We start from the raw sequence: 13,915 nt of genomic DNA, 5'->3' as shown, positions 1-13,915 counted from the left end.
CAGTAGTGGACTTTGGTCAGCCCAACTGCAAAAACCTCCACCAGGTGGGACTGGAGAGGTGGAGTGGGCTCAGTCTGGTTTAGGATTTGGGTTTGAAAGATGGGGTGAGTCATCTCTGTTCCTCCTGCTCCTTGAATTATCTGGCTCTGCAGATGGGCTTGAATGGAAGTGACGGAGAGGAACTTAGGGAACCTCCATCAGGGCTACGTGGTGATGATGGGATCTCTGGGGCACGACCTGGGGGTCCAAGCAGCCTGGGCCTGGGATGTGTCTGGGACGCTTTGGCTGGGGCCGGGGGCGCGGTTGAGGCAGGAGCCCCCGCCCACCCCCGCGTGGCCGGGGCACGGCAGGAGGGGGCGCCCGCGGCCCTCCCAGCGCTCGGGAGGGACAAAGGCTAGAGCCCCGGCCCCTCCTCGGCGGGTGCGGCAGCAGCGGTGGACCGTGCTCTGAGTCCCTGCGGCCGGGCCGGCGCCCGGGTGACCCCGGCGCCCCCGCCCGCCGCAGCCTGACTTCTCGGCGCCCGAGGTCGTGCGCGCCCAGGCGGGGGCGGCGGGGGATCTCCAAGCGCCGCTGCGCCCTCCTCCCGCCAGCCCTGTGCCCGCCTGTTCGGCGGCGGCGGCAGAGGAGGTGGGGACGGCAGGCGGCCGCCAGGCGAGCGTGGCGGCCGGACCCGGGCCATGGCGCCCGCGCAGCGCCCGCTGCTGCCGGTGCTGCTGCTGCTGCTCCTGCCCCCGCCGCCGCCGCCGCCGCCCGTAGCCCGCGCCGAGGACGCCTCCCGAGCCAACTCGGACCGCTACGCGGTCTACTGGAACCGCAGCAACCCCAGGTGAGCGGGGCGGGGGCACCCCGGATCTCCCTCCCCCTGCCGACCAGGCCTGGCCTCTCCGCCCTGAGCTTCGTGTGTCCGGTCCTGCGAACGCGCTGCTTCTGGAGTGGGGGCACCTGGTCCCCGTGGGAGCCCCCAGGGAGTCCCAGCAACCTCGGAGTTTGGGCGACTCGCGCTGCTAATGCATTCTCCTTCCAGGGTGCCCCACTGCCATGCAGTCTTGAGGGACTTGCGCGTGCATGCCCCAGAGTGCCGCCATCCCCAGGAGTTTGGGGATCCCCTCTGGCACCCTCAGACGCTGTGCAGCTCCCTAAGTTCCCTTCCAGACTTGGGGAACCCCATCCTTGGGCCTCTTCAGGGAAGGGAACCCCCTTTCAGAGTTGGTGGGGATTCCTGGGGACCTTGGCAACTGAGCTGTACCTGGAGATGGGGAACCGTGGTCCCCTGGGTCCACAGGTACATTCTACCAGTAGGTACATTCTGCCAGTAGGTCCCCAGAATAACTTGAGGAAGTTGGAATGTCCCTCTCTGCTGATCCAGCGTCCACCTTCACCCTAGGGGGTTTCTGGTCCAGGTTTTGTAGGATGAGGAAGACTGGGGTACCTAGGGAGCTGGGGGTCAGTCCCAGGAATCTTGATGGGTAGTACCCTTGCCCATCCTCATAGTGTTGATGGGGACACTGAGGGGCAGAGGGAATGAGCAGCTAGCTCAAGGTCATGGCAAGGGAGCAGAACTGGGGCAGGGACTCAGGTGGCCTTGTTCCTAGCCTGCCGAGATGCCAGCACCTGCCCTGCCTATACAACCTCCTCAGTGCTGGGTGCCAAGTACAATTTGAGGGTCAGCAAAAGCCCCCATTAGACAAAGTGGGGAAAGTTTGCTGGTGACTGACCACATCCTGGACATCAGCAGAAACCTCCCTCTGGGTTGTCCCTGGGTCTCAAAGGCTGGAGTGGTCTGGGGTCCCATGGGAGATAGGGCTCCAAGGTCCCATGGCTTGATTATCGACTCCAGCACTCAGGGTCACACAGCTTTCCCATGGTGGCAGGGCTTAGGTGGCTGGCCTCCCAGCTCCCTGTCCCTCTGCCACTGGTCACTTTCTCTTCGTTTCCAAGTCGTGCAGAGCGCCTTTCTGAGCCTGCCGTCCCCCCACTGTTCCCTGCCGCCTTCAAGGCTTTGGGCTGAAAGTTGCATAAACAGCAGTCTTTGAGGCAGGCTCTGGGACAAGGGTGGCCAGTGTCCGCCGTGGGGGCAGGGAGTACGCCCAGACACTCCCCTCAGTTGCCCAGCTGCTGGGTCGGACCCTGGAGCCCAGGATAGAGACCCTGTGCCAAGGAGGGCTGGCCAGGCCACCTTGGAGCCCGTCTGTCCCTTTGCCGCTAGCCCTGCTGGTCACATGTGGGTTTGATTAAGGCTCTTCCCTGCAGCCGGCTGAGCAGGGAGCCAGCGGGCAGTGCTTCCCAGACCAAGTTTTTGGTTTCAGCTCCAAAATCCCTGTCCCTGTCATGGCCTGTCCTTTGTTCCAGTAAATGCCAAACACATGAGGAGCTGCAAACAAACTGGGACAAACCCGAACAGAAGGGGGTCTGGGGCAGCCCTGTGCCCGACCTGCCGCAGGGCTGTGCTGCTGGCAGGATCACATCAGGGAAAGGAGGTGCCAGGTCCTGGCTCTGCCACCACTCAGCCACCTCCTGTTGCTGACCCAACAGCCCTGCTCTGAGGATCCACCTAAGGGGATGGCCTTGCTTGTCTGGTGTAGATCCTGGCCAGCACACCTTTCTCATCTGACCCTCGTCCTCCTGCCTGGGGTATCCCAGGTGGGAGGTGACCCCCCTGACAGCTGTGATGGGGGTGGGGGTTGGGTGATTCCAGATCAGGACTTCATTCATTGCTGAGGTTGGGGGGCTCTGCCAAAGGGAACGTTGGTGCCTGGGGACCCCTTGGGAGGTTTAGTGTCCAGGGGTGGCTGGACTGGAACATGTGCCCAGTGATGGGATGTCTTGGAAGGAGGGTGGTATTGGGCCTCAGGGTCTGAGGGCACTCAGGAATAGAACTTTCCCAAGGGCACTCAGTGCAGGGACCACAGCCTGAAGAGGCACAAGCCTGAAGTGTAAGGCAGTCCCAGAGACAGAGATGAGAGACAGGCTTGATTGGGAGAGACAAGGATGGGATCAAATCAGAGAGATTGGTGGCTGTGGCAAGCTGAGGAGACATAGAAACGAGAAGGGGGGTGTGCCCTGAGAGGGGCACACACAAAAGGCACTGCGAGGAAGGGGACAGAGCTAGGGCTAGGCAGCTGGAGTTGGGGACAGAAGGGCAGAAGAGAAGAGAGGAGCCTGAGGGGTGGCTGTACTCAGGTGGAGATGGACAGGCACTGGTGGCATTGCAGTGAGGCCAGCACCCTCCCATGCCTGGGCCTGGTACTTGCACTGAGGTAGTAAGTATGTGGCTGTTTCCCAAATTATGTCCTGCTGTGCAGATTATTTCCTTTGGCCCTCGGACTTCATCGAAGAGGGAGCCCGGTACCCATCTCTACTGTTGTCATAGAGTTGTGCCCTGTGCCAATCCAGCCACCCTCGCCTGGCACACCCACCAACTGCTGTCCATCCCTGGGTTAGCCACTGGGCATCTCTGGGCCTGTCCTCAACCAGGCTGGGCTGGGTTGGTCGCCCTCACCTGGCCTGACCACTGGCCAAGTGTGGAGCTGCATGTGCATTTGTGCCCATGGAAGGTGCAGGGTCTGCAGGATGTGTCTGTATGTGTTGATGCATGGTCTTGTCCCTGACATGCGGGGGTCCTAGGGACCCAAGGAGGTGCATGTCTATGTATATGGTCCATATGCTGGTCTGTGTGGCAGGGTGACATATGTGCCTACGTGTGCATGGCTGCCCTGACTTGTTTGCACATGTGTCTATGTGATTATGCCGGAGTGCACACGTGTGGAGGGTGTAACACATTTGCAGGAGTATGTTTGTATGTTTAATGTGTGTGGTATCTGGGGGTACATCTGCCTATGTGCATCTGCATATTTGTACATGGGGAGAATGTGTGTGTTTGTGTGGGGGGTGCACATGTGTGTCTGTTTGTGGAGAGCACATGCTTGTCTGTGTGTGCAGCCTGGCTCTGGCTGTCCCAGGGCCTCACTGATGGTGGCACAGTCTGCCCTCCCTGCTCACCCTTTATACTCTCCTTGGGCCAGTTGGTCCCTGCTGGGAGACCTGTCCAGATCCCTCAGGCCCCATGCTGCCTGTGGTGTAGAGGGGCCATTGAGGTTGACAGTGGGTACCATGGAACACTGCAGCCAGACTGGATCCAGCTGTGCCGACATGGGTGGGGCTCTGGGCCTAGTGCCTACCCCACTAGGCATCTCGGGCTCCGGCCACCATCCCCTGGCCCTCCACCAGCCAGACTGCCTATGAGGTGAGCAGCACCCACATTTCCTCTCAAATGACCTGGTGGGAAATAGGGATTTGGGGAGGATGTTCCTCTGCTGTAGGTATGAGGCCTCTTATCCAGTCCCCATCCCAATCAGCCTTGCCTGGGTCTCTGGGCTGGGGGAGGATTGGCTGTAAAGGGGTGACGCTATGTTTTGCCACATGAGGTTTTTTTGTTTTGTTTGAAAGAAAAGTTCACACACACACCCCCAGCTTACAGGGCTTGGAGAGCAAGAACCAATGGATCTGGGGATTTGGGGCCAGAAGGTGGGGTCTAGGAGGCTGTGGGAGGGCCTGGACTCGGATTTGTGGGTCTTAGAACCCTGGGGGTGATCTTAGGTGGTGGCTTGGCTGCTCTGAACCTGTGTCTCCTTTGTGAAGTGGGGGCTGGCAGGCTGTGCCGCTCAGCAGAAGGCAGTAGGACTCTAAGGGGCACAGAGAGCCTCTCCCACAGAGAAGGGAAACCAAGGCAGCTTCTGTGGGCAAGAGTGGCTTCCAGGCCCCCAAATCCACAATGACAGTGATGTCCCAGGGTGGGGACAGCAGTGCCAGGGGGCTGAATGGGGCAGTTTTGAGATGCTCCCACCTGTTGGGGGCCTGGGCTCCCTCCATCTGGGTCTGAGCTAGGGTGCAAGGCCTCCTGTGGTCTGATGGGCCAGTGGGTCCTCCTTTCCCCAGCCTTGGTCCCTCCCTACCATGGACCACCTTGAGTGGTCTTATCAGAGGGAGAAACTGAGGATTGGGGATGGAGGTTCAGAGCCAACAGTAGACACGGATGGATTTGTCCTCTACCTGCCTGGGAGCTGGGCTGGGGACGAGGCTTGCGTCTCCCACCTCCCGGGCCCCTAGCAGATGTCCCCTCAAGGATCATGTGTCCCTCAGGTCATGGGTGGAGGTTGCAGTTGTTCTGGGGGCTGCAGGTCCATTAACGGGAGTCTGGGAGGCAGTGATTTCTTTCCAGTGGCCATTCTGCAGCCCCTGGGCCAGGCTGGGTGGAAGTCCCACCCCCTCAGTCAGGTTTTCTCTGTGACAGCCCCTTTCTACTTCAGGAATAGGTAACATGGCCAGCCATGTCCCACACTGTCCCTGTGGGGATTTTTCTCTTTGGGAGATAGGTCCAGAGGGAGGGTTAGAATGTGTCCCCCATCCACCAGATGGGCCATGAGCCTTTGCAGGGGGTGTGTGTGTGGAGAAAGGTCTAAGCTCCCACCATGCTGCCCCCGTCCTAGATTGGTGTATGAGCACAAAAGCCATTGGGGGGTTTTGTTTTCACTTCAATCAGACTTTGGCGGCCAGTCAGACCCTGCTGCAGGTGCACCTCATGCCTGTCCCTGCATCCACCTGGCTGTTGTGGGCACTCCACCCCATGCCTTGGTCTCCCTGTCAACCCAAGGATCTTGGCTTCAAGGGGCTCCATTCAAGGCACAGGCCAAGTTGTCCCCTTGCCCAGACCACCTGCAAGCCATGCAGCTCCCTAACCCCCACTCACCCTGTGCCTCCATTTCACAGACCCAGAGTAAGTGAGTCATCCAAGGCCATGGGGAAACCAAGCCCAATTGGGTGTCACCCCCTCCAAGAGACAGCCAGGTCTGGGGCTGGCAAAGGAATGTCTGGGACACTGCGTGCATTCTAGGGGAAGACAGTCCTGTACATCTGGCCCATGTCTTACCGAGACTGAGGCCCAGGGCTATAGCTAATTCTGTGTCACCTCCCCACCTATTGTGCGCACCCTGCTCTATTTTTTTCCTCTTGCTTTATCTCTGGGGCCCCTGCACTCAGTGTATCCCTGTACCCACAAGGCTGTACATGTCATTTCCAACCCTGCAGTACTTTGGGGCCCTAATTTTCCCCGAGGTCCCTCACCCAGCCACCGCCTTCCTGGTGGCCAGGCTTCAGATTGGGAAATATCTTCTTGGCCCCTCAAAAGCCTGGGGGTGGGTGCTGAGGCCTTAGGGGCCTCACTGGGGGCAGCAGACAGGGACAAGTGGACTCTGCCCCACTAGGGTGCCAGATGGGCACCTAGGGCCCTGGCGTGCTACTCGCCCCACCAGTGCCTCAGTTTCCAGCCTGGGAAGTCCCTACACCATTTTGGGTGAGATTCCCAATTAGTTGCTTTGCTATTAGTGCCTAATGACTTGACAGTTGTCCAAATGGAGCTAATTAGCAGCTTTGCCAGGTGGTTGTGGGGAGGAGGCAGCTGGCAAGGCTGGGGTGGCAGTGAAGGACAGGTCAGGGAGCCCTAATGGGTGAGGGATCACCCAGGGCTGGGAGAGCTGCCTGTAGGAGCAGACTTTGGCAGAGTGAACTAGGTGGAGGCAAAGGTGTGGCTGGTGGGGCTGGAGGAGGGAGCAGGAGGTCTGAAAGCCTGGGGAGCCCTCTGCCTAGGAAAGATCCCAAGTCAGTCACTAACCCTTTAGTGAGAATTTCCATCTCTATCTGCTACAACCACAGAGTATTTTTCATATCAAGCTAAGGCCCCAATGGAGGAAATGAAGGCTTTGTACTGCATGCACCAGGGCACCAGAAACCAGGTTTGGTTTTGGGGTTGGGCCTCTCCCTCACAAAGGCCGGAGGGAGGTGCTCACCCTTGGCTCACTAGCCAACTTGGAAGTGGGAATGCCAACACAGCAAGGCCATTGCTATTTTAGATCCAGGAAGGGGAAAAAATGGCCCACTTAAGGGGCCAGAGTTCAGGTGGAGGGGAGCTTCTCCTGGGACACCCTTGCCTGGGGTCCTCTATTCCCCACTGTTTACTCCCTAAGACTCAAACACTTTGAGTCCTTGGCCTTTGTTTGATCAACAAACATATATTAAGTGCCACTGTGTATAGGGTCTGTGTTGGTCACTGGAAAGCGGTGGAAAAGGAGGCAGACCCCCATGGTCCAGGGGCGCAGACAGTGGACTATGTAGAGGTAAAACTATGATATTGTAATGAGATATGTGATAAGGTTGGGGGGGGGGGTCAAGGAAAAGCATTCCAGGCAGAGGGAAGAGCATGTGCAAAGGCCCTGGGGTGGGAACAGGAACAGCCAGGAGGCTGGTGTGGCTGGAAGGCAGGTAGAGGGTGATGAGGGTGGTTGTGTTGGGGCCACATGGGGCCTTATGGACCTGGGAGGACTGTGGGTTTTATTCTGAGTGATGCAAGTGTTTTGAGCCATTGGATCAGAGTCTGATTGACGTTCAGAAAAGTGAGCCCTGGATTTTGGGAGGCCAGGACACTGGCCAGCCTTTTGGGGCACAGACGTCTGGCCTCTGATCCAGCAAAGAAAGCGGCCTTGGTCTCTAATGCTTTTCAGAGGGTGAAGAGAGAATGATGGTGGCATCCAGTGCAGGAGTGGAGGGAAGGCAGGCATAATGGGGGACACAGGCAGAAGTGGAGAAGGAAGAAAGGGTCATGCTGTGGCCCCACCTTCCCAAGCCCATTCTGATCTCAGAAAAGCCCTGCAGAGAGCCAGGCTCTCTTTCAGCCTACGTGTGTATCCCCAGGCATCATGCCAGGGACGGGAAGGGAAACTGAGGCCCAGAGGTGTTGGGGGCTAGGACAGCAACCCTTCCAGCCTGGCACCCCTTCCGTGGTGCCCCCATTGTAGTCTCCCCTACAGGGCCTGGAATGGGTACCAATCAGCCCCCAAGTGGATGCTCAGCTGCCACTGCCATCTATTGGCTGATCAGTAGGGCTTTTAATGGGGTTGGGAAGGCGTGAAAATTTTCAAAAAGCCTGAAGATCGATCAAGCTCAAGGGGCTGGAGGACATGGCCTGTCAATGAGACACCCATGCCTGGCTAGCCTTGGGGCAGCCAAGGCTGACCCTCGTCCCAGCCTGGCCCTAGCCCCAGCCTGACCCTGTCCCAGCCTGAACCTGGCCTGACACTTCCTGAGTCTAGCTGCCAGACATATTTATTCTACAAAAACCCTCCCACCTCTGGGAGGTGGGATGAATTCCCCATCCCTGTACAAACCCAATAGAATGGGGAAGGGACTGGGGGAGAATCTGTTCCTTCCGGTTCCCAGAACTGAAATTCTGTGAGCCTCAATCTTAGCTACAGACTCAAAATCACTGCTGTAGTGATGGGTGGGGTAACAGGAACAAGTGAGCAGGGTCTTCTGCCTGCCTCATTCCCACCTCTGGGGGGTCCCAGGAGCCCTCACCTTGCCCGGTGCAGCATCTCAGGGGCAGCAGGGGGCCAGTCTTTACCATCTGATAATCCAGTGGCCCCCCAAGTGCTGACTGCCAATTAGTGCTCCTGGCATGGGGGCTGTGTGGAGCTCCCTCCCACAGGCTGGGCTGCTAGCAGGGTGGGTTCAGAGGCAGTAACGGGCCCTCCCTGCATCTCACCCTGGCCTGTAACCCAAGGTAGTGATGGAAGGGGAGCTGCCAGATCTCTGCCTTAGCTGATATCCATCCTCCTAAGACAAGGCTGGGTCAGGAGGGCTCCCCAAGGAAGGGGGCTCTGGCTGCAACACAGTCTAAAGGGACTTCCCTGTCCAGCCTGCTTGGCTTAGTGGTTGAGTGTTGACCTCTGAACCAGAAGGTGAGGGTTCAATTCTCAGGGCACATGCCCCGGTTGCCGGCACCCCCCCCCCCAACCGTGGGGGGTGTGTGTAGGAGGAAGCCCATCAATGACTTTCTTTCATCATTGATGTTTCTATCTCCCTCTCCCATCCTCTCTCTGAAATCAATAGAAATGTACTTAAAAATAATAATAAAGGGATCTCTTTGGCAAAGGCTGGGAGTCAGAGCTGGGGGCGTGGAGATGTCATAAGTGGGGGAACCTGGTGGAGTGACCAGGAGCTTGGGGGACAGATGCCGGATCCCTGAGGCTCCTGAGGGAGGTTGCGGTACTTGCTGGGGTCACACAGGATGGAAGGGGTGGGACTGGGGGGTTGTGCCCAGGACACCTCTGAGCTAGGCCCAGGGAATGCCTGAGGTGTTCTTCACTCTCAGCCCCACCACCTGGGGGTAAGCTGAGGCAGAGCTTGCCCGGAGGAGGGCAGAACTCTGGGCCTGTGTCCCCGGCGCCACCCTGGGCCTTCTGGGCAGGCGGATCTGCAGAAGGAAAGCTAAGGAGGCTACATGTGTGGGCAGGATGGGGGGTTATCTGGAGGAGGGGGTGTTGAAGTCAAGCCGTAATAACGTTTCTGGAGAAGGACTTCCTGGTGGGTAACAGTTTTTGAGAAGCCTGTTGCCAAGAGAGGCCCAGATGTTGAACCTGGGGAGGGGGGGGGCTCCGAACCACGTGGTACCTGCTCGTTTGCATGTTTCCCAGAATGCCTGGTGGCAGCCCTTTCCCCTCAGCTCCAACCGCTCGGGCGCCTGTCAAGTGACCTGTCTGCTGAGCCGGGGCTCCGGGGGTGGGAGTGCGTGCCAGACAGGGGACCGTGGGCTCGCACTCTGGAATCTCTCGGCACCCGCGTAGCGGTCTCCTAAGGCCGCAGCCGCCACGTGTGGCCACGCCCCGCACAGACCTCGCCCATCACCTTTCCCATCCCTCGACCCGGCCGCGCTCGGGCGCCTCCCTTTACGCTTCTAATCCCAGCCCCGCGGCCCCCCCGAGCTGGCTCCTCGCGCTGACCGCGGGTCCCGCCTACAGGTTCCACGCGGGCGCGGCGGACGACCGCGGGGGATACACGGTGGAGGTGAGCATCAACGACTACCTGGACATCTACTGCCCGCACTACGGGGCGCCGCTGCCTCCGGCCGAGCGCATGGAGCACTACGTGCTGTACATGGTCAACGGAGAGGGCCACGCCTCCTGCGACCACCGTCAGCGCGGCTTCAAGCGCTGGGAGTGCAACCGGCCCGCGGCGCCCGGGGGGCCGCTCAAGTTCTCCGAGAAGTTCCAGCTCTTCACGCCCTTCTCGCTGGGCTTCGAGTTCCGCCCGGGCCAAGAGTACTACTACATCTGTGAGTGGGCGGCGGGGCGCGGGGAGCGGGGGGCCGGGGAACGGGGCGTGGGGCGCGGAGGGCGGCGAGGTCCGAGGCGGGACGGAGCTTCGGCCCTGCCCCTTGGACGCGCTGGCCCGTCCCGGAATTAGCCTCGGGTGTTCCTCATTAACCGCCCAGCAAGCCCCGGAGGCCCCACTGTCAGAGCCCCCATTTTGCACGTTGGGAAACAGGCTCAGAGCGGGGCTGAGGCCGCACGTGGGACCTCAGCCTCTGGATCAGCCACTGGACATCTGTGCTGGGGGAACCGATGACCGTCAGTCAGTCTGTACCACACTGAGACCAGGGCTGTCCACCTCCCAAAGCACTGAGGGGGTAAACTGAGGCATACCGAGTCTGACGAGAGAGTGGAGCTTGGTCAAAGACAGGGGAGAGGGCAGAGCCCTTGTTCTGCCCAGCACATCCTAGCTTGGGCAGGGGTCCCCTGGGCCCTACCCCTGCCACGCCACCCCCTGCTGCGGGGGAGGGACCCAGCTCCTCCACATTCCAGCTCCTGCTGTGTCAAATTAAACTCCACAAGGCCCCATTTCCTCCTTTTCTGTTCTATTTGGACTTTTTCCTTTTAATTAAGGGAAGAAAGGGGAAAGAAGGTGTTTATAAATTAAGTTCTGTAATATAAGAAAAATTACATTTTCTTTCTGAGATGGGAGTTTCATAATCGTAATTATTTGTCCTATCTCTGTGACAAATGTTATTTTTATTACCTGCTCTTATCTTCATCTCTCAGAATGAGGGGCTTCTGGGGGGTGGGGCAGAGGTGGCAGCCAAAGACAAGAGGACAGTCTGAGAGGACAGGTGGGTACAGGCCTGACTGTAGCTCTGTGGGTGCCCACACCTATTTACATGTGTGCTCCCTGCCAGCCCCCTCCCTCCTGATTCATGGTTAAGCTGTGGAACCACCCACACACCCCGCCAGGACCCTTGTCATATTGGCCAGGAAGCAGAGAACAATAATGGTGGCATTTTAGGCATGAGGACCCAGTGTGCTTCCCCTTCCGTATGACCTCTGCAGTGTGGATTCCTCCAGAAGAGGTGGAATAAGCCTCCCTCCCAGGGTAACTGGCTTCTGTTGTTTCCCGGATAGAAGTAATAATTTTCATAGTATCTACTGTGTACCAGCTTAGGCCCAAATGGGGGATGACTTGTCAACAGTCACCCAGAGAGCAGGGATTTGATCCCATTTGGTTACACTGAGTTTTAGCTGATCAATTGAAAACAAACATATTTTTATCTATCACCTTTATACTTTGCTCTGTGATGCTCTGGGATAAGGTGGAGCTAGACACAGACACCTCCCATTTCTGAGGATAGAGTTCAGCAAAGGGAGGACGAGGGAACATGTGCAGGAGGACTTCTGGGAACTAGGGGGCACTGTGCCTGGGTCTTTGATGTAGAAGTGTTATGGGTGGATCCTCACCTGGGGTCAAGGATGGGGTACCATCCTGGGGAAGAGGGTTACAGTGCCAGGAGGTCTTGGCCACTGAGAGCCCCTTGCCCCACTAACGCACAACCCCTCTTTTCCAGCTGCCACACCACCCAATGCTGTTGACCGGCCCTGCCTGCGGCTGAAGGTTTATGTGCGGCCAACCAGTAAGTATTCAGGGAATTGGGCAGGGTCCAGATCTCCACTCTTGTGTCCTCATTGGGAACCCACTGAGTGGTCAGTAGAGTCAGGTGATGATCACAGCACAGCCTGGGGAGTCCCACAACCTTAGCAATGGCAGGCTCACCCTTGAGCCTCAGTTTCCCCATATGCAAATCAGGCCAACGTTCAAGAGTGAGGTCGAAGCCCATTGCCAGGCCATAACCCCTGGGTGTGAGCATCAGGAAGTTTCCTGAGATGGACCAAAGAACCCATATTCTGAGCTCTTGAACCACCATAGCCACACTTAGAGACAAGGGGGCTCTTGCAGCCTTGAGACTTCACCGGAGTGCCAGGCACACATTAGTTGCTTGCCAGCTATTTATGAGGCACAGCCCCAACCAAGGTGGACAGAAATCTTAGTGCCCCAAGGGGCAGCTGAGGTTAAGACATTTAGTGACCAGATCGGGATAAGCTCTAGGAAGCAGGTTGGCGGGGCAGGGGTGGCCACTTAGGGAGGGGTATGGGCTGCCGCTGACTGTCCTATCTCCTTGTCCCCCAGATGAGACCCTATATGAGGCCCCTGAGCCCATCTTCACCAGCAATAATTCGTGCAGTAGCCTGGACAGCTGCCAGCTCTTCCTCAGCACTGTCCCAGTGCTCTGGACCCTTTTGGGCTCCTAGTCCCGGCCCTACCTGGACGACTGAATCCAAGACCAAATAGAGATGCCTGGCTCTCCCACGACTGGTGCTGCCCCCGCCTACAGGGGGCTGTCTACCTGCTCCAGAACCAGCCCTAAGGGAAGGGGACAGCCAACAGCCCCTGACGCCCGAGGGGCAGGGTATCAGCACAGCCTCTGCCAGACCATCTCATGAGGGGCACTGGAGAACCTGAGAAACTATCAGCAATGTTAGTTTTTGTTGTTTGTTTATTTTTCATGGTTGGATCAGAAAGGCTTGAATTTTTAATTTAATTTATTCCTTGCTGTCGCCAGTGACTTTGGGAAGGAAACACAATGGATGGGAGGTCCTTGGCCATCCTGGGGGATAGGAATGAGTAACCCCTAGTCTCGTGGTTCCATTTGTTGGGCCCTGGCTGAAGGCCACTACGGACCTCTCAGATGCCCCTCAGATGGACAGGCCAGTATGAGGCAGAAGGGGCAAGGTGAGACCCCCAGATTCTGACCCAGGGATCTGAGCCCATCTCAGACTCCTGTCCCCGCAGCCCCACTTTCCTCATGCCTGGTGATTGTCTCCCAGATTGGAAACCCACACTGTTTCACCAGAGGCCACTGTGGAGTCCCGGCCCACTCCAAATCACAGTTCCCCACCCTGTCCCACAGCCTCTCACAATCACCCCTGAGCCCGAGAAGACGTTACATTTCTGTAAATAGAGCCAGGAAGTATATACTGTGGTTTATTTTTACTGTATTCCTGAAGATGAACTGGACAGTTTCTTTTTTTCTCACACCTTCATGGCGGTCTTATTTTGGTGGGAGGGTGGGGTGGACTTTTTAGAGTAGAAGCCGCACTTTGCAACAAGGTTGTTCATTTGTCAGAGCCCTCTCCTCTACTCTATGACTAATAATGTTTATAAGAAAAAAGAAAACAGGACACAACAAAAAGGGGGGTGGGCCTGCCACCAAAAAAAAAAGAAACCCCCTCCCAAAGACACTTTAATGAAGCAAACAGAGCATTTATACAGATTTCATATTTCTATCCACCTTTCCTGATCTGTGTTTTATATATATTATATATAAATATATATGGTGCACAGCTGCTGGGAGACCACCAGGCGTGCCAGCTCGGGGGTCTTTTGTAGGGGTTGGCATGGGCAGTGGTGGTGCCATGCCTGGAGCTGGCGATGGGGCCTCTCCCCTTCCCATCACAATCAACTTTGGATTCTGTATTTTTTAATAATAAAATGATCATAAACCTCTAGTGTGTGCATCTGCGTTAGGGGCTGGTGACCCTCAGAGGAGTGCTTTGAGCTACTAATTTGGGAGTCAGGTCCCTGCTAGGGAAGGGTGTCGTAGAGGAACATCTGGGGACAATCATGATTGGTTCTTCAGATCTGTGCATCTTCTGGGGGCTAGGCCCTGGAATAAGCACTTTATGGGGCATTATATCCT

At 57.4% G+C, this 13,915-nt stretch overlaps 1 protein-coding gene across 1 annotated transcript; it reads left to right on the top strand.

Annotated features, from left to right (window-relative positions):
- The first annotated feature begins 509 nt into the window (after positions 1-509).
- EFNA2 (ephrin A2) lies at positions 510-13,724 on the top strand. The gene is made up of 4 exons (XM_081136875.1): positions 510-826; positions 9,849-10,162; positions 11,726-11,791; positions 12,346-13,724. Exons 1-4 carry the CDS (start codon positions 678-680, stop codon positions 12,465-12,467), a joined length of 651 nt encoding a protein of 216 aa, XP_080993001.1. The 5' UTR covers positions 510-677; the 3' UTR covers positions 12,468-13,724.
- The last annotated feature ends 191 nt before the right edge of the window (positions 13,725-13,915 follow it).

Source organism: Miniopterus schreibersii (genome assembly GCF_964146895.1).
Source record: "Miniopterus schreibersii genome assembly, chromosome: 4".
Classification (NCBI taxonomy): domain Eukaryota; kingdom Metazoa; phylum Chordata; class Mammalia; order Chiroptera; family Miniopteridae; genus Miniopterus; species Miniopterus schreibersii.
Note: the sequence above shows the minus strand (reverse complement) of the source record. Positions and strands in the feature narration are given on the sequence as shown.